General features: G+C 40.9%; 1 protein-coding gene across 1 annotated transcript; it reads left to right on the top strand.

Moving 5' to 3' along the window:
* Positions 1-754: 754 nt before the first annotated feature.
* On the top strand, positions 755-9,824 carry LOC125400639 (stromelysin-2). The gene is made up of 10 exons (XM_048434741.3): positions 755-906; positions 1,493-1,737; positions 1,831-1,979; positions 2,419-2,544; positions 3,844-4,008; positions 5,620-5,761; positions 6,584-6,717; positions 7,370-7,529; positions 8,223-8,326; positions 9,455-9,824. The coding sequence occupies exons 1-10, from the start codon at positions 799-801 to the stop codon at positions 9,553-9,555; spliced, it is 1,434 nt and encodes a 477-aa protein (XP_048290698.2). The 5' UTR covers positions 755-798; the 3' UTR covers positions 9,556-9,824.
* Positions 9,825-23,988: the final 14,164 nt, after the last annotated feature.

The following is a 23,988-nucleotide window of genomic DNA, read 5'->3' as shown; positions in this document are numbered from 1 at the left end:
CTTAATCATTTGTGCTTTAGAAGAAGGGAAAGGATAAAAATGGAAAAGCAAAGATAAGGAAGGAGGTAGGGGGAGCATCTTCATCCAATATGCAATTAGCTGACTTCCATTTGACAAGTCTTTATGCAGCCAGTGCATGGTGACATCATCATGAAACAACCGAGACTGATGACATCATCATGAAACAGACGCGGGGTGGGCACCTGGGCTTCACTTCCGGACCTTGTCTCTTCCATGTCGGCTGCCTTCTCACAGTGCACCCCACTCCCTCCCAAAGGCCAATAAATCCATCTGGAAATCGGTAACACTTGTACACGCAAGGACTCAAAAATGGAGTTTCTGTCATTATATCTTCCTAGATAGCCATCATCATTGCTACATTTGGAATCTTCTTCCATTAATCTATTTATTTCTTGCCTACATGTATTTGAGCCTAATGTGTGTTGCTAAAAACAAAAACAAAAAACCCACTGCTTTCAAAATATCTAAATATTGTATAAACATTAACTCTCTAGTCAGTTCCTTTTCCTCTTCACAAACACAGAAGCCACTTCCTGGAGAGTAAGCATTCTTTCCAGTGTGATAGGGCAAGGGATTCACTGATGTAAGCCATTCCGTCTTCGTGCTGAGCTTCTGTGAAAGAGCGTGCAGTCATTGGGATTAAAAATAACACACATGTGAGTCATTCTGTTAGTGACCTAAACACTGACTCCCTATAAAAGAGTGGCCGAGAAAACGAAGATATAGAAGTCAGAAAGTAGAGAAGGATTGTTGTTAAAGTAAAGGCTGTCTGTCTGGATGGAGCGGCTGGCTGTCCAGCTGCTGTTGTTGTGCCTGCCCATCTGTTTAGCATATCCTCTGCAGGGCGCAGTGAGGCAAGACCCCCCAAGCATGGATTTTGCTCAGGTAAGTAATCAGCTCAAGTGAAGGACAACGGTACCTCTTTGGTCTTCCAACAGGAGCACATGACCTGATTAGAAGTTGTGCTGGAAAATATCAAAGTGTAAGAGGTAGAAAGTCCATCTTTACAGAGAAGAAAAGAGAGGCAAGGAAGTGTAATTCCTCAAGGATGGCCAATGGCAGGAGCCCAGGTTGAGAAGAGACGATGGGGAATGGATGAAATCTCTTGCTTCAGAATTATTTATCTTCTACAACTTCAAGAAATAATGCATACTCTAATTTTTCATTTGTGAAAAAAAGAATTTATCTAACACCATTCAGTATTAGCAGGTCTATGTTAATAATGGAAATGAGAAGACTTAGATACAGTCATTTATGCAATCATACCCTTCTGCCAGGTTCCTTACTCTGGTAGCATATTAAATTGCAATAAAAATAATAAAATGGGGCATCTCGGTGAAAAAATCAAATTAGATATGACATCCTACTTTTCTTTCACTAAACTGTGAAAAATTAAAATGAATTTTGAGGTTTTTATAAATAGTTTAAAATTCATAGACATAGATTAAAACTGTATCTTTCACTCCGCTAGCAATATCTAGAAAAATACTACAACTTAGAAAAAAATGAGAAACAAATGTTTAGAAGAAAGGAAAGTAGTCCTGTTGTCAAAAAAATTCAAGAAATGCAGAAGTTCCTCGGGCTGGAGATGACAGGGAAGCTGGACTCCAACACTATGGATGTGATGCTCAAGCCCAGATGTGGCGTCCCCGACGTTGGTGGCTACAGTACCTTTCTATATTCGCCAAAGTGGTGGAAAACCCACCTCACCTACAGGTAAGTAATTGGGTCTAAAGTTTTCACACCATGCTAGCACTGCCAGAGGCCTCGCAGCAACACACATTTCCTTCTTCCACTTCTCTCCTCCAGGGTTGTAAATTATACACCAGATTTACCTAGAGAGAGTGTGGATTCTGCCATTGAGAAAGCGTTGAAAGTCTGGGAGGCGGTGACCCCGCTCACGTTCTCCAGGCTCTCTGAAGGAGAGGCGGACATCATGATCTCCTTCGCGGCTGGAGGTAATTAAGCTGTGCTCATGTTACCCATCTGGTGTTTGAGTTGTTCAGGCTGTTAAAACAAAATGCCTCACATTGGAAAATTTGTAAACAACAGAAAGATATTACTTGGAGTTCCCGAAAATAAGAAATTCAAAATAAAGGGCTGCAGACTCAGTTTAGTGAGACTCTGTTCTTAGGGAGCACCTATGTTTCCTGGTGCAGCAGACGTGCCCAAGAGGCTCCCTCAGTGCCAATCACCTGGGCACTCACTGTCACGGACCACTCACTCCCTGAGCATCTTCTAAAGGAGCTGCCTGTGATCCCATCACACTGGAGATTACATGTCAACATGAGGACTTTGAGAGACAGCAGCGTTCAGCCCACACAGCCCTGTGCTGTCTTACTGAAAAGAGTTAGAAGAAATTCTTACTAGTATTTCCATGAATTTGTTTTCCATCAGAACATGGAGACTTTTACCCTTTTGACGGACCGGGGCAGAGTCTGGCTCATGCCTACCCACCTGGGCGTGGATTTTATGGAGATGTTCACTTCGATGAGGATGAAACATGGACGCTGGGATCCTCAGGTAGGATGAGTTCAGATATGAGTTGTCCTGTTAGCTTCTATTTCTGATTATCTGTGTGGCAATCGGAAGCTCTGTTGCTCTCATCATTACTAACAAGCTGTGTAAACTGCGTCTTTCTTTGCCCACCAAGTACAATACAGTAAGCGCTGCTAGGTGTTCCTTCCGCAGCCAGGGCCTGGTAAAGGGTTTCAGTGTCTTAGGGGTGCTGCTCGCCGCTGCAGTCATGAAGGAGCAGCGCTGGAAGAGCACTCGGAGCAAGACGAGACCCCAGAAGTTGCCCTTGACTTTGAATTCTCATTTGCCTCTCTTTCTTTTAAATGCAATGATTGGGAGACAAAGTCAGAAACTGAAGGGAGATGCTCTGTTTAAATCAACATGCTGCCTTTACTAGCTCGGAAGCCTTGCTCCCCATCAGACTTTTTCTGGAAAACCTTACTGACTGCTATTAACCGCACTCTACTTAAATGTCGTGAATGGCATTTGAAGTTTGGAAACACGCTGTTGAAACATCATAATTTTTGCATTTCTGAGTGTGGGTCAGACGATTAATATAAAGCACTAACAGTGCAGGTCTGTAGCGCTAAGTGCCACATGATAGAAATAACATTTCTTCTTTTTAAGAGTCCAAACCTCTGCTTTAATGATAAGCACCAACAGAGCCGTTCGTAATGTGAGGCAACTCTGAGTCCGGCTGTGTTCATGGCATGAACAGGCAAAGGACATGTTTCTGTTTATATTGAACTTGTATCTTTGTATGACACCTATTACAAGGGGGTAAATTCTCTAAAATCTAATTTTTGATGGTTTCATAAACATACATGATGCATTGTGAATACATTTATTTCCATTAAGCTGTCTTAGGAAGGTCTTTATAACAATCAGAAGTTGATGGTGATGAAACTCCCCATAGATTTCTTACTTAAGAAGTGGAAGACTATATAAATAGCTTGTGCTTGATTCAAACTGAGGTGAAAACCAGTTTGTTACTAAATCCTAACAATCGTTCCTCATTTCTAGACAATAAAGATATATTTTTTATTGTCATGCAATTCATCTTTATCCTGTCAATAAAACAGGACTTACCACTGTTGCCACAGGACAGCAACTAGTGAACAACTGTCTCAGACACTGGCTTCAAGTCAACCATGAAAGACAGGTGATGAGTCTGGAGTACGCTAGTTAGTGAGCCAGCAAATAAGGAAAGGCAGTGTGGATCCAGACGGTGCCCTGAGCTAGAGTGTGCGCGTGTTTGTGGGATAGTAACTGCGGGACTCTGAGGATCTGTGCTTTCTCAAACAGGCACCAACTTTTTTCTGGTTGCTGCTCATGAGCTTGGCCATGCCCTGGGTCTCTTTCACTCAGACAAAAAAGAAGCTGTGATGTACCCAGTCTACAACTTCTCCAGAAGCCCAGCCCAGTTCCGGCTTTCTCAGGATGATATAGATGGCATTCAGTCCCTCTATGGTGAGCATGAAGAAAAAGGCCTAGGGTGCTTTTGTCTGCTTGCTGGCCCTGGTCAGCACTCTCTAAGAATGCAGTATGTGTCATTAGTAGCAGTGAGATGTGAGCGACTGATCCTAAGTTCATCTCTACCTCAGCCCTGATGGCCCAGAGAAATAAAAGATTGATAGCGTCAGAAATAACTTAGACTTGGCACTTAATGAACTTTCTGAGCCCAGATCTTCACAAATGAGGAAAGAGTCCAAGAAATGATCAGGAGAAAAACTGACAGTACAAGTTTTTAAAAAGTGGCTGACCACGGGACCAAGGCCACAGACTTGAGTTTATCTCGGATGTAGTAAAAAGGTAGCAACAGGCGCCCACAAGGATGCACGTCAGGCGTATCCCCGCTGGAGTTTATACTTCCTGTAAGGAGAAAAAAGGAACTTGCAGGCACGAAGGCTGATTTGTCAGAACGGGGTGATAGTCTGCTTCCCTGAGGCCTGCAACCCCCAGTTAGGAGCCTGGAGAGATGGTGACACCAGATGACATCCAGGTTGTCAGGAGGTTCTGAACCTCAGCAGTCACTCTAGGTTCAGGGCAATCAGGCATTTACAAAGAGCTGTGGAGCAGGAAGAAACTGTTAGGGAGGGAGATTTGGGTGAAAGCCAGAGGATCCAGTGAGCAGAGAAGGTGCGTGGGGTGGGCCTGAAGACAAACTGGCCCCTGCTGTGCTCCGTGCCCGCTGAGCTGTGGTGGATCAGCCACGCCAGCTCGTCCACGCTTTCCCTTTCTTGGCAACTGCATGTAGCTCTCATGACAACACCTGGAATTCCCCAACCCCACTGGCAGTCCCCACCCTTATCACACCTGGAACCTGCCTGCCTGGAAGGAAGAAGGATATCCTAAAGAGGCATTTCTATCTTTTCTTTTGTTAACGTCCAATGAAAGTGTGGACCCCATGAAATCCTAGTTTCCCTGGGAATTTCACTGTGGGCAAAGACTGAGCCCTGCAGATGGGAATGTCTCTACTGAGGAAACGTTTATTCCTTATCTGACCACCTTGCAGAAGAGACAGGAGCTGAGAATGGGGGAAGGTTTAAGGATAGGAAGAAATTCATTATATGGCTTGGTTAGGTTATTTAGTTGTGCAATCCTTCTACCTAAACTGGTTAGGGCCCCAAGGATGAAGTAGTTGCCTTATGTCACTGTTCCAAGTCGGTCACACTGAATAAATAACGTGTTTACAATTCTCATTTTTAAAAGAGATTGCTGTGTAGTGAGTCTTCAGGAAAGGTCTGTTTTTATTACATGCTGTTTGGGGGGGGGAGTGCACGCCCACATGTGGGCATGTGCACCTGAGCATGCATGCTATGGCATACATTTGAAGGTCAGAGGCCAACCTGTGGGAGTGAGTTCTCTCCTTCCACTATGCTGGTCTTGGGAACCCATTCAAGTCATCAGGCTTGGCAGCACCAGGTCCCATTGCCAGCTGAGCTGCCTCCCTGGCCCCAGGAGTCAAGGGCTGCATATTGTTCCATCTCAAAACACCGTGGAAAAGTTTGGACAGTGTGTAAATTGTTAGATGCATCCCTGACTTTCTAACATTTGCTTCCCCTAACCTATTCTCTTCAGGACCACATCCCTACTCTGGTGTCACAGTGGTGCCCACATCCTCTGTCTCTCCAAGACCTGAGATGCCAGCCAAGTGTGATCCTTCTCTGTCCTTTGATGCAATCAGCACCCTGAGAGGGGAACTCCTATTCTTTAAAGACAGGTTAGACCACAACATTGTATTTCCCTCCGTACTTTTGGTGTTCAGTGCTCAGAAAGGAAAATAAGCTTGGGATTATATATAATGTATTTATGTAGTACATATAATGTAATATGATTATAACATATTTCAGACACATTTTAAAATTGTTCAGTTCTGATTTATATTGCATCTTAAGGATCTCCTTGGAATTGTTCAGAATATTTCTTTCTAGACTCCCAGATGATCTTTGCTCAGCAGAATATAAGATCCATTAAATCAGGGAACTTTGTCTCTTATTTTTATTTTTCACTCTTTAAATATCATAATTCACGGAATTTCTAAAACTGCCATCCATCTTTAGAGCCAAACAAGTATCTTTATCTTTGCTAGAAAGTGCTATTGTTTAAAGTAACTCATTTTAGAAAAGGTGATCAATATTCATACATAACACTCAAACAGAACCAAAAGAGCAAAGAAAAAGTCCTTCCATTCCTGCTGTCCCAGACCCCTGCCATGTGTACCGACTGCTCCCGGCTTTCTTTGCCCTGCATTACCAAGATTCTCACATTTAAAAGGATACACGGCATCTTAAATGTGTCAGCCGAGTCATAAAATACTTTTGCACAGCATCAAGCTGGGTAATCTTATTGGAACAGGGTGAACAGCCCTGTCACTCCGGGTTGGACCCGTCACGTGTGGGACAAAGCAGTGCCTGTTCCCGTCACCTGAAATTACATGTGAGACAATGTAATGCACACCACTGTGAACACTGTCCACAGAAGCCTGTGCCCCTCTGTGCTTACTGTTTAAGGAGAAAGACTGCTGCAGTTTTGTGTATTACAGGTACCTTTGGCGCCTATCCCGCCGAAACCCCGAGCCTGAAGTTCACTTGATTTCAGCATTTTGGCCCTCTCTTCCTTCACACTTAGATGCTGCCTATGAAGCACATAGCAAGGATACTGTTTTCATTTTTAAAGGTAAAAACTGTATCATTTTTTTTGCTTTGCTGAAATAAAACTTACGGTAAGACCTTCAAAGTATGAGTTTTCTCCATTGTGTTAAATTTTAGAGGTTTTCTGGGAAGAAGAACAGATCGGAATTGGTGGTTGTAAATAAGCATTTTAAGCGTCTGACCTACCAAGGACAGCCTTATGAGGGAAGTCTAGGACCAAGAGGCTGCTGGCAGAGATGAGTAGAGTTGGCCACTGTGACCCCAAGGATAAATAAAGATATGAGTACGAATAGATCCCAAGAAATGGATACAGAAAGGGCAGCAAATCTGCTCGGCTGTTTGTTCATTTGCATTTCCCCTCATCCAGAAAGTGTTATTTTTGAGACAAGATTTCACTATATAGTTCTGACTCATCTGACTCACTGTGTAGACCAAACTGGCCTTGAACTCACAGAGAATCCCCTGCCTCTGCCTCCCCAGTGCTAGGATTAAAGGTGTGCGCCACCGCACCCACCCAGGAAACATTTTAAAATACCAGTTGTGAACTAAGCATGGAGTTAGGGGTTGGAATGAAAGCCAAGACTTCATCTTTTATCTTTATCAAACAAGTCACTATTCTCATTTCAAAAACCAACTAATTTTACTCAAACAACATTTCTTGGGAAATTTTTCAACAGGAACTCAGTTCTGGGCAGTCCGAGGAAGTGAGATCCAAGCAGGTTACCCTAAAAGCATCCACGCTCTCGGCTTCCCTCCCGCGGTCAGGAAGATTGACGCCGCTGTGAGTGATAAGGAGACCAAGAAGACGTACTTCTTTGTGGACGACCAATACTGGAGGTGAGATCTAGGAAGAAAGTTTGCTTGAAGCCTAACTACAGAAGGCAGTTTTCTTTCTCTCAGGATACCTGCCTACCCTCTAATGTTTCCAAACCTCAAATGTTCAGATTAAGCAAAAGATAGCATGGTGGTTCAATTTCAGAAATACAAAGGGCTTCTCCAGTGTGCACCATTGGCCACGTATCCAGTCAGCAAAGGACGTGAGGGATGGTGAACCTGAGGCCACAAGCACACTGCCTTCTCACTCCCTTTCCTTCCAGCATGTGGCTGCCATGCGAAGCCAGGTGCAGCCGATGTAGAGCATACTAGGTCCTAGTGTAGTAGATAGCACAACTATTTTTGGCCAACTGTTTTAACTTAGCTTCCATCTTTTGTTTATATAAGTTTTATTATATATTTACGATTAGTAGATTCTTGGGTTTTGTATGTCCAGGCTTAGAAAACTGACCTAAGGTACACACACAGAATTTCTATAGACTACAGCAGGATGTGCCTGTTTCAGGAGATCATTATTCTATGAGAGATGCTTACAAGCCCATGAAATTCACACGTTACCATACCCTCCTCCCACACAAAAACATTTAGCGCTGCACAACTTGAGAGGCTGTCCTGGACCCCGCACTGTTAGCACACCTCATACCATGTGTATGACGGGACTTAGGTGTGGCTCTCAATTCCTTTCCCATGCTGTAGATTTGATGAGAAGAGATGGCTTATGGATGAAGGCTTCCCCAAGCTGATAAAAGACGACTTTCCAGGAATCGAGCCACAGGTTGATGCCGTGTTGCAGGCATTTGGTAAGAAGAACTTCACGTCATCGACAGTAGGGGCATTGGGCGTTTTAGGGTATCACAGTTAAGTGTATGTGGGCTATGTCAACTGGAAGCTTACTATAAGAAATGTCACAACAAACACTTGCCTACAAGCTTTTAAATAACATTCACTAAAACTTGGCAAAGTTGGTTGATTTTCTGTGATGTCAAACTTGACAAGGGTGTTAAAAGAGCAATAATGAAGTGAAAATCAAAGAACTTTCAAATCCTTTGCCTTGTGTCTTTTTATTTAAATCCTGAAATGGTAACTTGCAATTGATGCAAATATGGTCTAAAATTTGTTTTTCTTTAATAATTTTCAAGATTCTGTTCCATAACACTGGGACAATGGACAGTGGTCTTTCACACCGCTGCTGTGTCATATAAGATAGAGCCAATGTGAGCCAGGCTGACTGGTAGCCTTTGTCTCCTATGCTAAAGACTATGCCTGGGCTCCTGTTGCAGTCTGAAATTACGTCCATTGTTCCCTAGGAAACAGAGAGTACCAAAGTTTGTTGATTGTTGGTAATGACTTATGGGAAAACAACACAGTCGCTTGTTCCCTTGAAGGCATGTCTGGGGCATCTGCCAGGGCTTCAGTCATGGTGCTCATGAGATCACGGACATTGCTTTTAAAACAACTTGCCCATAATATACACAAAAAGAAAATGAACCTCTGATTTGTTTCCTCATTTGTCTCATTCTCTTGGGTTCATTGCTTCCCATACCATGCTAGTTGGGGCAAGGAAAGTTGGGAAGAAAGGGAGGAAGCCTTAAATACTAAAATTGCTTAGAATTTTGTTTAGTAGTAGTATATTCTGGTGTTTTAGCATGCGAGCGTCAGAGCCAGAGGAATGAAATGGAATTCCCACTCTGCTGCTTACTGGGGTTATTGCCTTGGGAAGCTTTAACTCATTCCAATTTTCAGTTTGTCCTCTTTCGGTTTTGGCAGACATTTTTGGTAAGGATTCACCAGTGAGCTGAAATCACACAGATCATTCAGCTTGGTGCCAGGTAGACACCACTACCACACACCCTCTTGTACCAGCTCCTGCTCTTTCCTAGTTATTCATATCATAAACTTGGCATAATTTTTCTCATTTGTGTTCGCAGGGTTTTTTTATTTCTTCCGTGGATCATCACAGTTTGAGTTTGACCCTAATGCCAGGATGGTGACACACACTCTGAAGAGTAACAGCTGGCTCCGATGCTGACTGCCATGAGAAGACATGCAAACACTGTAAAATGAATCTTGTTATCTCTTGCCTAATTTATTATATATCAGGATGGTTAATTATTCCTGTACGTCTATGGCTCAAGAACACGAGCCCAGCAGATGTCCTTCTTAATGAGCATCACCGGAACCACTGTACTTGCTCTTGAGTTTCACTGCACAGAAGTGAAAAATTCCCACTGCAGTTGGTGAGATGATGCATCTTCATGGTTATTTTATTGATTAATAAAGAGCTTTATTTTTGAACAATCTTTTGCTTCCTAGAGTAATTCCTGCTCAGAACATTAATCATGCTGTGTACTGAACATCGGAAAGACAATATGCATGCAGTAGATACAATGAAGTCATATACCCCACGGATGGGGACACATGGCCGTCACATGTCCTCTTCTATCCTCTGTACCAACAAAATCTTTACTTTTGCCTCATGCACGTTGTATCCTTTATGTATCTTAAGAAATACATATCTTAAGATACATAAAGATACCTTTATGTATCTTAAATTTATCTTTAAGAAAAACAAGATATACCAGTAATTGTCCTGTAAGACTGGGAAGGAGCCTTCTAGAATACTGAAGCCTGCAAAATGAGGTTGTGAGCTAGTCCACTTCATGCCTTTACATATAGGGAAATAAAATAATTTGTAGGCTTAGCCATCTCTTCATTTCTTTGGGTTTTGCTTGTTTGTTTGAGACAGGGTTTCTCTGTAGTTTTGGAGCCTGTCCTGGAACTAGTTCTCGTAGATCAGGTTGGCCTTGAACTCACAGAGATGTCTCTTCATTTCTTCACTGGTATTCTTTCCTGTCACAGAAACTGAATTTCTCACAACAACTTCTCTCCTTCATCAAAACATTCTCATTAGAATTTTGTTTCTAGAAGTTTCTGGGTCCCATTTACTTGCATGCATTTTTATTATCTACAGTGGCTGCCCCTTAAGCAATGGTTTCAGCCACAAGGGCCATAGCCTGAGGAGATTCTGTTCTCTTAGGCACTGGTTCTTTCAAAGATACTAAGGGAAACTATAAAAATCTAAAGAACTCAAAATTCAAGATTTGAGGTGGAACTCTGTTTGCTCACAGAGACTGAATAGCAAGTAGCTAAGCCTTTCTCTTTGCTGGGGTCTTCCAAACCACCCAGCATCCTTCTCTCTGCCCCCACCTAAAAACCCTTGCTACACATGGTTTTTCCTTACAACTTTCTGTCAGTTGTTTGCTGAATCAACTTCCTGCTTGCAGGTTAATTTTATTTAATCAAAATCATCTTTGAATTGTTAATAAATGCAGTAAGGAAAAATGCAATACATTTCAAAATAATATTCCACAATATTTCTACCCTTTTCTTTAGCAGAAATGAAAAGCTTTAACTTTAACATAGTAAGACTGTACATAGTAAGAACAATTTTCAAGTAAAAAAAATGTATCAATGATCTACTAAATTACAATTCATTTTTGTCTGGTAAACTTAAAGAAAATAATCCATAATCTGTCCTATCTTAGTAAATCCAACATTTTATATCTAAGGAAAACTGCAACTATAACTATCTAGTCTTCAATTCCATCAAAGGCACCAGAAGGACATAATATTATTTAAGTAAACAAAAGTGGCATTGTAAACAACTTCCAAAAACTCTAGAAATGACAGAGACATGTGGCTGTCTGGACAGTCACTCAAAGTTCCTCTGCAATGCTGGGGTATTCATCTTCAGTCTATAGGCCCATAGTGTCTGACAGACATTTCAATGGAGCAGGAAAATAGGAAGACTGTCCTACCTATATTTGGAAACTTTTTCATTCACTTTCTGTGTCCTGCAAAATGTCTGGTAGTTTCTTCTGTGAAGTATGAACCCTGAAGGATCATCCTACCTTGTTTTAGCAAAGTTCAGCAGTCACTATCCTGTGGGTCCTGCATGTACAGTTTATATAACATACTGTCAAGCAGTCCAGGCAAGAGCAGCTTCTTGACCAAATGGCTAGCCTTGCCATATTGAAAGCAAACTCCATAAGGAGTTCCTTCAATGCCTATAATCTCTGAAGTAAATTGGTGTTATCAGAAGCAAATGTCTCTCATTATCATGAAAAGTCCTAAGTTTAATAAATGTTTTAAACATCATAATCCGTATGTCTCTGAGATGTTGGAAGACCATTTGTCCATCTAAAATATATCTCTATATGATCTGGAAAGCATACCTAACATATTTACAATTTTGATTGTTATAAATGACTAGCCATTAACCTATATTTTCTGATTATTTTATATAGTTTATAATAATAGCTCTAAAAAACTAGAACTTTGCTCCCCTGGAGCAGGCCCGAGCCAGCAACCTCTGTGAGAGCAGGCCGCCAGCAACCTCTGTTGCAGCAGGCCCAAGTGAACAACCTCCACTGGACTATGTCCAGCAAATGACCTCTGCTGGATCAGGCCCAAATCAGCGACCTTCGTAGGAGCAAGCACAAGGGAACTCCCTCTGAGGGAGCAGGCATGAGCCAGTGCTACCTCTGTGGGATTGGCCAGAGCGAGCAACCTCCAGGGAACAGGCCCAAGTGAGCCACCTTCATGTGAGTAGGGCTGAGCCAGCAGCCTCCGCAGGACCCCAGACCAGTGACCTCTGCCAGAGTAGGCCCAAGTAAGTGGCCTTCACAGGTCCAGGCCAGAGCCAGCGACCTCCACCAGAGCAGACCCAAGACAGAGACCTCTGTGGGGGCCAGCCATGATAAGCTAAGTATAGGCAGGTCACCCAAAGGAAGTTCTTTACTTCCAACCATTATCACCTGCCAGAGTAGAACTCTGGCCCTCAATAAGTTTAATAGAGGCCTGAGTCTCAGTAGTTTACCCTGAAGCAGTACCTGGTAGCAGGAAAGAACCACAAGCTGAGATTACCTGACCATTGCCCAAGAACAGACCATTTAAAGGAAATGCCTAATGTTCCAACCGCTGTAGATAGGATCACCTGCCAGCATACCTCACCAGGACACCCCTAGACAAATGTCAGCCAATCAGGGGTCCTGAACCTCAGAGACCCCTCACTCCCACCTTTACTACTATAAAAACCCAATTCTAATTGAGCTCAGGGCTCTCCAGTTATTCCAATATGTTGGACAAGTGGAGAGACCAAGTTTGCAAACTTGATTACAATAAAGGCTCTTTGCTTTTACCTATGGGACTTGGTTTCTTTGTTGGCTTGTGGGGATTGCCCAGATTTGGGCACAACAACCTCCACAGGAACAGGCCCAAGCAAGTGACCTACGTGGGACCAAGCCTGAGGCAGCAACCTCTGTGGGAGCAGGTCCAGGCCAGTGACCTCCATGGGAAATTGCAAAGCTACCTTAAGGAAAGAATATTTAAGAGCTGCAAGGGAAAAGGACCATGTAACATATAAAGGCAGACCTATCTGTGGGGGCCGAGAAATACAGGCCCATTTCCCACCTTATCTGATGGCCAGAGAGTTTGCGGGATAACAAGGCTTAATCACACCTAGCTGAGGAGGTGGCTGCCTGGCCCCTTTTTGAAGTTAAGGAAAGCTCAATGCCCTCCTGACAGGTGGTCAGGATATACAAGGTACTTCTGCTCCTTCCATTGTAACTATGAGGTCACCTGGGGAGGGGCTGTTTTCTGCCTACGTGACCAAGTGCCCGTGAGTATACGTGACTTGGGTCTTAGGCTATCTAGGCAACAGAATGACTGTGTGGGTCCAACTCTTGTACAGTGCTAATGAAACCTTTCGTTACGTTCTCCCATAGTTTATGCTAGGTATAAAAGTTGTGGAAAAACAAACGCGAGTGATTTTCAGGATCTGAATAATCCCTGAAACTCCCTCCCAATACTGTCTCGTGGTTTTCTGTCTTTATTTTCCCACGCCTCTACACTGGTAAGAAGTATTTTTGTTGAGGCTGGTTCTCAACATACGGTTCCACAATGTGGAACTGACCGTTGGACCCCGAAAACCACAGAAGAGTGACTAGGCATACAAGGGAGATCGTGAAGAACCCCGTGGGAAAATTGTACCATAGGTGGAGAGGTGAGTAACGAGCGCTCTGAAATAAATAGGGAAAGGAAAGAGAAAAGTGGGGTAGCAATCGGTAGTAAAACAGTAAATATTGTAGATATGAGACAAGGAAATAGTATTCAGCTATCTGTACTGTTGCTGGAATGTATTTTGATAGCTAGAGGAGCTAAACAGAAGCAGAAACGAAGATATTTAGAGTTTGAAAATAGTGTATTCCCGCCCCTGGCCTGGCAGCTATTCGCGGCCTCCAGCTGCTCCAGGTCTCAGGTCCAGGTAAGGCCCCGCCTTCCCCTGAAAGCTGAGAGTTTAGCTCACCAAGCCGCTGTCTCTGTTGCTGCTGAATGGGTTGGAAGAGAGAAGCAAATGTAGCCTTCGGCCTAGCAAGGACCTAGGTGACCACTGAGATTGGGCAGTCCACGCACGTGCGCTATAACCAGCTGAGTCTGACCCACGCTGTGCGGTGGAGACAGGAAAGGCAGGAGAGGAGGAGGCTTAAAGGGCTATACCTCCCACAGCCAGAGCAGGTCAGTAGAAATGCAGAGAGGCTAATTGGCCCATGAGCCAAGGAGCCTATATGAATAATTCTAGAGCTTTTAAGAGAGGACTCAGGAAATCTCCTAATTTTGTGATTACAAGATTTAAAATAAAAAGGCAAGAATAGTTTTAAAAATCCAACATACTATACCTGCCTGAGCTTGTGATCTCATGCTGCAGTCTATTTTTTTAAAACATTTTTTAATGATTTATTTATCTTCATTTTATTTTATTTTATTTTTTTACCCATTTTTAATTTTTATTTGAGATTATAGTATAATTCCATGACTTCTTCCATCTTTCTCCATTCAATGTTTCAATATATCCCTTCTTGCTCTTTTTAAAATTTATGACTGTAAATGGAGACTGTACTTTTGTTCCCAGCTACCCAGACCCAAATAGTCACCCAGAAACTTTATTAATTACAGCACTGCTTGGCCAATAGCTTATGCCTATTCACAGATAGCTCTTATGTCTTAAATTAACACATTTCTATTAATCTATCTATCTCCACAACACTGTGGCCTACCAGTAAAGTTCCAGTGTCTTTCTCCTTTGGCACCTACATGGTAAATTCCTGACTTTGCCTTCGTTCCTTCTCTATCTCTGCTTGGATTCCTAGCCTTTCTATATCCTCCCTGGCCATAGGATAAAGCTGTTTCTTTGTTTATTAATGGTAATAAAACATATTCACAGCATACAGAGGGGAATCCCACATCATCTCCTCTTTTCTATCTAAATAAAAAGAAAATATTTAACTTTAACATAGTAGAATTGCATATAACAAAACAGGTACCAAGCAAGAATTACAGCTATATTATTTCCTTGGGAGTCTAAAGTTTCATAGTGAATTTGTCTTTTATCATATCTAAAGAAAACTATAATTATAACTATCTAGTCTTCAATTACATCAAAGACCCTAGAAGGATACAGTATTTCCTAAGTAAACAGGAAGTGCTTTGTAATCAACCTCCGAGTTCTAGTAATGACAGAGACATCTCGTTGCCTGAACAGTTACACCAAATTCCTCTGCAATGCAGGGACATCCATATTCAGCCCACAGACTTTATATCTGGCAGACTTTAGGAGGAAATTTGAAGACCTCTTGTGCCTTGTCATGGCAAAGTTTATCAGTTGCTTTCTTCTGTCCTGCAGAACGTCTGACAATTTCTTCTATGAAGCAAGAACCCTGAAGGACCATTCCATCTTTTGGAATGTTCAGCTGTCACTTTTCTGTGGGTTCTGCATATAGCATACAAGTGCAGTTTCTTGCCTTGTCACGTTGAAGGCAAATTCCTAACAAGCTTCTTCTTCAATGCTCATCAACCTCTCTGAAGTATTTGGTGTTGCCAGAAGCAGATGTGTCTCATGGTTTTGAAGAAGACCACAATTGAATCAGCACTCAGATGACAGCTCATATCTCTCTGAACTTTCAGTTCTAGGGGACCCAACATCTTCTGGGGTCCACAGGCACCATACATGCACATAATGCAGACATACATGCAGTATCTACTGTGGATGTGCTATCATTGCCTTCATCTTCCTGGTATCATCATATCCTGGTTAGTTTTAATTGTCAACTGGACCTAGTACCACCAAGGCCAGTTGGACTGGGACTGAACGAGCACGTGATCCAACCAGGTTCTCTGAATGTGGCCGGATTCTCTGAATGTGGCTACCCCGGAGTCTTTCTGAAAAGCCATTGACAATGACACTGGGACTTGTTTCCTCTGCATATACTGGATTTTGGGGATCCAGTCTGTTTGGATTCTCACCTTCCTGGACCTGGAGGGAGGGGGAGGAGCTTGAACTTCCCACAGGGCAGGAAACCCTGACCTTATCTTTATTTTATGTGCATTGGTGTGAAGGTGTCAGATCTCGTGGAACTGCATTTTCAGACAGTTGTGAGCTGCCATGTGGGTGCTGGGAATTGAACCCAGGTCCTCTAGAAGAGCAGTCAGTGCTCTTAACTGCTGAGCCATCTCTTTAATCCTTCATGCTGCAGTCTAAAAGCTGCTACAATGGCAGATACCTGAGAGCCTGTAAATTTATCAGCCATCTCTAACATTGGTTTCCGTTGAGATTGTTATACGTAAAAATCATGGCCTGTACCCTGCCCAGGCAAGCAGGCAATGAGGAACGGACCACCTTGTTCCAGACAGGGTGGCCAAGGGGCAGAGGGAGCAGGGCTTGCCCCCCCCACCACTTACACCCTCTTTTATATCCCCCCCCCCACACACACACACATGCTGTCCGGCTTCAGCTAAGCTACAGCCAAGATGCAAAACAGTAACCTCAGGAAACTGCAACTTCAGGCCAGTCAAGTGTCTCTGAGAATGTAAACAAGCAGGTTAAATATGCTTTCTTTTTTTCCAGTTTCCATTTTCTGCTTCTTTGTCTAAAATCTGGTGTATGTAGGTGTATGGGTTGATATTAGCTCCATTGGTCCTCATATCTGTTTTTATAGCAATACCAGGCTGTTTTCAGTACTGTAGTGCTGAGTCTTGATGTAGGTTGTTGACTAAATCTCTAAGAACTTGTCATACTGGTATCCAAAATGGCTGTGCCAGCTTGCACTCCCACCAGTAATGCAGGAGTGTTCCCTTTACCCCACAACCTCTCCAGTATAAGTTGTCAGCAGTGTTTTTGATCTTGTCCATTCTTACAGGTGTAAGATGGAATCTAAGAGTTGTTTAGATTTGCATTTCTCTCATGGCTAAGGATGTTGAGCATTTCTTAAGTGTCTTTCAGTCATTTTAAGTTCACCTGATGAAAGCTCTCTGTTTAGGTCTGTACTACATTTTTTATTAGATTATTTGTTCTTTTGATGACCAATTTCTTAAGTTCTTTATATATTTTGGAGATCAGCCCTCTGTTCAGTACGGAGTAGGGGAAGAACTTTTCCCATTCTATAGGCTGATGTTTTGTCTTGTTGACTGTGTCCTTTGCTTTACAAAACCTTCTCAGTTTCAGGAGGTCCCATTTATTAATTATTTCTCTCAGTGTCTGTGCCATTGGGATTATATTTAGGAAGTGGCCTCCTGTGTCAATGCATTTTAGTGTACTTCCAACCTTTTCTTCTATGAGGTTCTGCTGTGGGACAATGGTCCTTTATCCTGTCACTTATATAATTTTTAATAAAACGCTGATTGGCTAGTAGCCAGGCAGAAAGTACTGGGGCGATGAGAACAGGAGAATTCTGGGAAGAGGAAAGAGTCAGTCTGCAGCTGTCACCCAGACACAGAGGAAGCAAGGTATAACTGCCTTGCCGAAAAATGTACCAAACCACGTGGTTAACACAGACAAGAATTGTGGTCTAATATAAGTTATAAGAAACCTGAACTAATAGGCCAGTTTATAATTAATGTAGACTCTGTGTGGTTTTTTGGGGGGACTAAACAGCTGCGGGACCGGGAAGGACAGAAATGTCAGTCAATTAAGTTCAGTGTGGTTGGTTTTATGTTGAGGTCTTTGATCCATTTGCACTTGAGTTTTGTGCATGACAATAGCTCTGGATCTATTTTCATTCTTCTGTATCTTTTGTTAAATATGCTTTCTTTTTTTCATTTTCCTGTCAGCTAAGTAGACTTGCAATTTGAATTACAAAGATAGCTTACAAACTTTTAATAAAATGTCCAGTGCGAACTGGAGAGATGGCTCAGAGGTTAAGAACCCAGGTTGTTCTTCTAGAGGTCCCGAGTTCAATTCCCAGCAACCACATGGCAGCTCACAATTATCCATAATGAGATCTGGCATCCTCTTCTGGCACATATAACTATACATCCAGCCAGAATACTGCATACATAATAAATAAAATAAAATGTCCAATGCTAAGTTAAAGGATGTTATGCTCAATTTTCTGATAGAAAGATATGCATATGAAGATGTAAGAAGCTTACAGAACACCAAATAGACTGGATAAAAAAAAAAGTCCCCTGGCCACATAATAATCAAAACACTAAACATGCAGCAGACTAAAGAAAGAATATTAAGACCTGCAAGGGAAAAAGACCAAGTAACATATAAAGCCCGATCTATCAGTATTACACCTGACTTCTCAATGAAAACCATGAAAGTCAGAAGGTCTTGATCAAGCTTTACACAGACATTAAGGAACTATAGAAGCCAGACCAGACTACTATATCCAGCAAAACTTTCAATCACCATAGATGGACAAAACAAGATATTCCATGACAGAACTAGATTTAACTAATACCTAGCCACAAACCCAGCCCTACTCAAAGTACTAGAAAGAAAACTCCAACCCAAGGGGAGTTAGCTACATCCACAGAAACACAGATAATAGATGATCTCACAGCAGCATTCCAAAGAAGGGGGAAACACACACAATAACATCACCAACAATGAAAACTAAAATAACAGGAACTAACAATCACTGGTCATTAATATCCCTTAATATAAATGGACTCAGATTACCTATAACAAGACAAAATGGCAGCCTACAGGATAGAAAAAGATCTTCACCAACCCCATATTGGACAGAGGGATGATCTCCAAAATATACAAAGAATTCAAGAAATTAATCATCAAAAGAACAAATAATCCAACTTAAAAAATGGAGTACAGATCTAAACAGAAAACTCTCAACAGATGGATCTAAAATGGCTGAAAGACAAGAAAATGTTCAACATCCTTAGCCATCAGAGAAATGCAAATCAAAATAACTCTGAGATTTTATCTTATATCTGTTAACAATGGTCAAGATCAAAAACACTGATGCCAACTTATGCTTGAGAGGATGTGGGGTAAAGGGAACACCCCTCTATTACTGATGGGAGTGCAAATTGTACAGCCCCTTTGGAAAACAGTATGGTGATTTCTCAGAAAATTAGAAAACAACCTACACCTAGACCCAGCAATACCACTTTTGGGTATATACCAAAAAGATGCTCAATCTTATCACAAGGCCATATGCTCAACTATGTTCATAGCAGCACTATTTGTCATAGCTAGAACCTGGAAGCACCCCAAAAGCCCCTCGACTGAAGAATGCACAAAGAAATTGTGATACATTTACACAACGGAGTACTACACAATGGGAAAAAATAATGACGTCTTGAAATTTGCAGGCAAATGGAAGGATCTAGAAAACATCATACTGAGTAAGGTAACCCAGACCCCAAAAGACAAATATAAAATGTATTCTGTCATAACTGGGTTTTAGACATAAAGCAAAGTAAAATCAGCCTACAATTCACAATCCCAAAGAACCTAGACAACGAAGAGGACACTAAGAGGGATTTACATGGATCCTATCTGCATGGGAAACAGAAAAAGACAAGATATCCTAAGTAAATTGGGAGCATGGGAATCATGGGAGAGGGTAGAAGTGGAAGAAAGGGAAATGGAAGGGAGGAAAGCCAAGGAAAATACACAGCTTAATAAAAACAATTTTAAAAAGCTAGAATTTCACCGTACATTTCCAAATGAACTGCAGAGGCATAATACTAAAACAAAAATATAAACATATAAATAATATCGTGCATCAAAAATAACCTTAAATTTTATCAATATACAAAATCCCCCAAAAGAACAGAAACATATGTACATTGTACTCAGAAAAAAATTACCTTAAGTTTGTGTCAATATGCCAAAGTCTTTACAAATAGAAAATATTTGAGATTAATAGTTATTTCTTAGTTTCTAGTAGATTCAATAATCTACTCTTCTATCTTATCATTACTAAATCTCCATCTCTTTGTTCTTTTTTCAAAGATATCTCTGAATGCAATTTCATTTGTATAATTTAATCTCTTGCCAATACTAGTAATAGTTAATAAAACACCCATAAATGATGACAATCATCCACAACCCACCAAATGATCAAGTGCCATTCTCCCCACCTCTTAGGAATATGAATATCATTTCCCCTAAATTACTTCCTGTTCTCTGGGGGCAATGATATCCTGAAAAATCTGAAATATTGGTCAAGTCCTGAGAAAACCAGCTGCAACATTCGTTGTCCAGTCCCTGTGTAATGAGAAAGTGCAGGGCTTATCCGAAATCCTGAACAAAGTAGCCCTTGAGGCTGGACCTTCTCAACGAGCAAATTTAGAGTTGTCCTGAGCAGTTTGCAGTCCATACTGCTCTTTGGATGATGCTTTCCCCTTAATGGTATTACCACTATCCCTATAGAATTGTCTTTTGGGGGTCCCATCTTCTATTAGAGATGCCAAAGGTCATTGTTATGACTGGTTACAGTTCACTGTTAAAACCTTAAACATTTTAAATGCTATAAGCAAAATAGTCTCATAAATTTAGAGGAAATGTTTATATCTATGAAAAAATTTTAAATAGTTAAAATGAAACCAAAGGATTATGGCATTATTGGCAATATAAAAGTCCATAAATTTTGGTTTTCTTCTGTTCCACATCAGGTGACTCTTCTAACATGAGACAGAGATTTTGAGTTTTTCTTTAACAAATAGGCTTGGATTTAAAGAAGGAAAGAGATATGCTTCAACCCTAAAGCCAGCTTTAATTTTTCATTAAACTGGGACTACAAAAGACTATTTGCCTTTCATAGCTGCAAAGGACAACAAAAACAAATCTTCAGGAAGACATGAAATTTTATCCTGTTGGAAGCATTATGCCATTAGATCAATTCAACTCTTAGTTGTCTCCTTGTCTCCTCGGGAAGGCTCTCCTGCTCAAATATATTTATCAATCTTGATGGCATCCATAGTTTTTCTTCTGCCATGGAAACAAAAGTAAAAAACTCTCTCCCAACATAACACATATCCTAGTTTCCATTCTGAGTCTAACAAATATTTAAAGTATACAGGTTGATTTACTTCATCAGTTTTTTCTGTTATCCAATGGCTCTCTGAGGCCTAAAGAACATTTCCTATTAGTAACTGATCACTTTCATGATTACCTTCTGCTAGAGGATCTGGCAGGCCCATATGAGTTCTGATATGTAGTTTATATATATGGGGTTCATATTCCTGATTATTTCCTGTAGTTGTATAAATAATGAGCTTATTTTTGATTTATCAGGAATAGGTACAGTGGTTTTGATATGTAAGACAGCCCTTTCTGCATACTGAGTGTCAGTAATTATATTAGGAGGTTCTGAAAAATCTAATAATACCATGAAAATAGCATATAATTCTGATTTCTGTGCTTAATCACAGGGACTTTGAGCCATTTTGCTTATTTTTCCTGACTTATAACCTGCCTTTCCTGATTCATTTGCATTAGTATAGAATATAGGGGCTCCAGAAATTAGGGTACTATTTTTCTATATGAGGTAAAATCCAATTAGTTTTTTTTTAGACTGAAATCTTTTGGTTTTGGATAATTATTACTTATCTCTCCAAAAAATTTCTGCAAGTTCTTTGCCAATCTTCATTTTCTGCCCATAATGAAACAATTTCAACATTAGTAGAAGGCATTACAATTTCTGCTGAGTTCATTTCTGTCATTTGATGAAATTTTTTTTCCTTTTAGAATCAACTCAGAAATCTTTTCCACATATATATTTAACTTTTCATTTTGTTTATGTGGTAAAAAAAAAAAAAGTCCACTCTAAGATAGTATCTTCCCTCTGCATGAAAATCCCTGTGGAGGAATGGGCAAAGGTAACTGGCATGCAATCAGCTCTGGATGTGAATGATCCACTTGAGTACCCTGTAATTTCTTTTCCCTCAAAGTCAGCTGAAAGCTTCAGTTGGTAATTTGCTTGGACTATTTAAGTCCTTGTCACCAGGTTTGAAACAAATTACTTTGCTGTAGGAAATTCTTCAGCCAGTAGCCTTTAAGTTAGCAGCCTCTTGGGTGGGGCCTCTTGTGCTATAAATGCTGATGTAAAACATGTACTCTCTCTCTCTTCCAGCTGCTGGATTAGCAGTTTGAGCAGACAACTGTGATCTGTGAGTCTACCCCTAAATAAATAACTCTTTATTATACTCAAATCTGAGCTAGTGTGGGATTTCTTTTTAGCGTCCATCTTCATCTGGCGCCCACGTGAAACCCAACTCCACACCTACTGGGTAGACCAGTCTAAAAAGCTTAAAAGGTCCACAGCCCAGAAGGTTGTCCATCACTGCCAATTTGCCTTGCTTTCACCTACTACTAGGCGTTTTGTTGTTGTTGTTGTTTGTTTGTTTGTTTCTTATTTATTATTATTATTATTATTATTATTATTATTATTATTATTATTATTATTATTATTATTATTATTTTTGTAAAACATCACCACAGTGGAGCTACGGGCAGTGACTTGAGAAATTTCCCAGGCTCGCATACATTTCCTTCCCAAAGTGCTGCATTTCCTGTCCATACCACAACCTGTGCAACTTCTGGTTTGTGCTCCCTGCTTGTGAGTTCTGGGTTTCCATGTGCAGGATTGATTTAATTACTTTTAACTTGTCAAGCAAAGCATATTTGTCAATTTTTTACCAGGCACCAAGTTCAAAATCCAAAGCGGCACGCACAGGACTGTTTGGGCTGCAACTGGTTACAATTCTTTGCCACATGGCTGCAACCATGACACCTGCTGGACAATAAAGATTATTACACTTAAAACAGTATACCAAAATCTCATAACAAGGGTAACTATTTGATCAATAAATAGATCAATAAACTTTAAAGTTATATAATTGCAGACAATATTACCATGCAAAATTTTAAGAACCTTTTTGCTGATATTATGGATTGCATTCTGCAAGGCTTATATGGTTATTGTGATACATCCATTTATTGGATATTGGGATTCAGTTTTTTCTTCATATTATATCTTTAAGAAAATGGTTTGATAACAAGAGACAAGAATGAGGCACTTTTAGAAATAATACAGTTTTACAGACTAATAATGAACAGCTAGTTGGCAGGATTAATACCATAAAAGATCAAAAGTTACCTGAAAAAAAAATTAATACTATTGAAAAGGATAACATTTATTTGACAGAAAAAAAAATCAATCCATGTCAAAGGGGACTCAGAAATTGGACTTCCCACAGGGCAGGGTTCCCTGCCCTCTCTCAAGCAGAGAGGGGGAGAGAGGAGGGTGAATGGGGGAACGGGAAGTGATTGGGAGGAGGGGAAAAAGTGTAAATTTTTGAATGGAAAAATAAAAATAAATAAATAAAACAGAATAAAATAAAATAAAAGACAAATGGTCTCTGGGGGTGGAACCATATTCCCCTTTTGCTTTATGCAAATAGGCTCTGAACATATGATGCCCTTGCTCCACTATAGCTTGTCCGTGAGGATTATAAGGTATTCCTGTTTTATGAGAACTAGAGGACTCAGAGAAAAATTTAGCAAAGCCAGGGCTGGTGTAGGCTGGCCCACTGTCAGATTTTACAGTTTTTGGAACTCCCATGTAGGCAAAAGCCTAGAGACAGTGATTTTTGACATCCTGTAATTTTTCTCCTGTATGAGCTAAGGCAAAAATAAGATAAGAATATGTATTCATGGTTACGTGAACATATTGCATACACCCAAAAGAAGGAACATGGGTAACATGAGGATTAACTCCCAGACGGGGAACAGCTAAAAGTTCTGTGCACTGAGAGCATTTTTAATAATATCAGTGGTCTGTTCTCGAGGTATCTTAAAGTGAAATCTTAGAGACCCAGCCTTGAGATGAAAACGATTATGAACTTTTTCTGCAGCTCCATAAGATTCTTGACTAACTGCACAAATTTGGCAAGTCAGCTGATCAGCCAAAGCTTTCCCCTCACTCAAGGGACCAGGAAGGTCAGTATGAACTTGCAAATGCCCTACATAAATGGGAACAGATCAGGCCCAAAGCAAAGTTTGAATAGCCAATAACTGCATCTGAACTTGAGATACAGAGGCAATATAAGCTACAGTTTCAAAAGGTGCAAGAATTTTGCTTATATATTG

This window comes from Myodes glareolus, chromosome 4 (assembly GCF_982192425.1).
Source record: "Myodes glareolus chromosome 4, mMyoGla1.1, whole genome shotgun sequence".
NCBI lineage: Eukaryota > Metazoa > Chordata > Mammalia > Rodentia > Cricetidae > Myodes > Myodes glareolus.
Note: the sequence above shows the minus strand (reverse complement) of the source record. Positions and strands in the feature narration are given on the sequence as shown.

Excerpts from the sequence above, each read along its gene's own strand:
- LOC125400639 (XM_048434741.3), top strand. The coding sequence starts at position 799 with ATGGAGCGGCTGGCTGTCCAGCTGCTGTTGTTGTGCCTGCCCATCTGT. Across the intron at positions 1,980-2,418 it reads GATCTCCTTCGCGGCTGGAG|AACATGGAGACTTTTACCCT; the intron begins GTAATTAAGCTG and ends GTTTTCCATCAG. Across the intron at positions 2,545-3,843 it reads ATGGACGCTGGGATCCTCAG|GCACCAACTTTTTTCTGGTT; the intron begins GTAGGATGAGTT and ends TTTCTCAAACAG.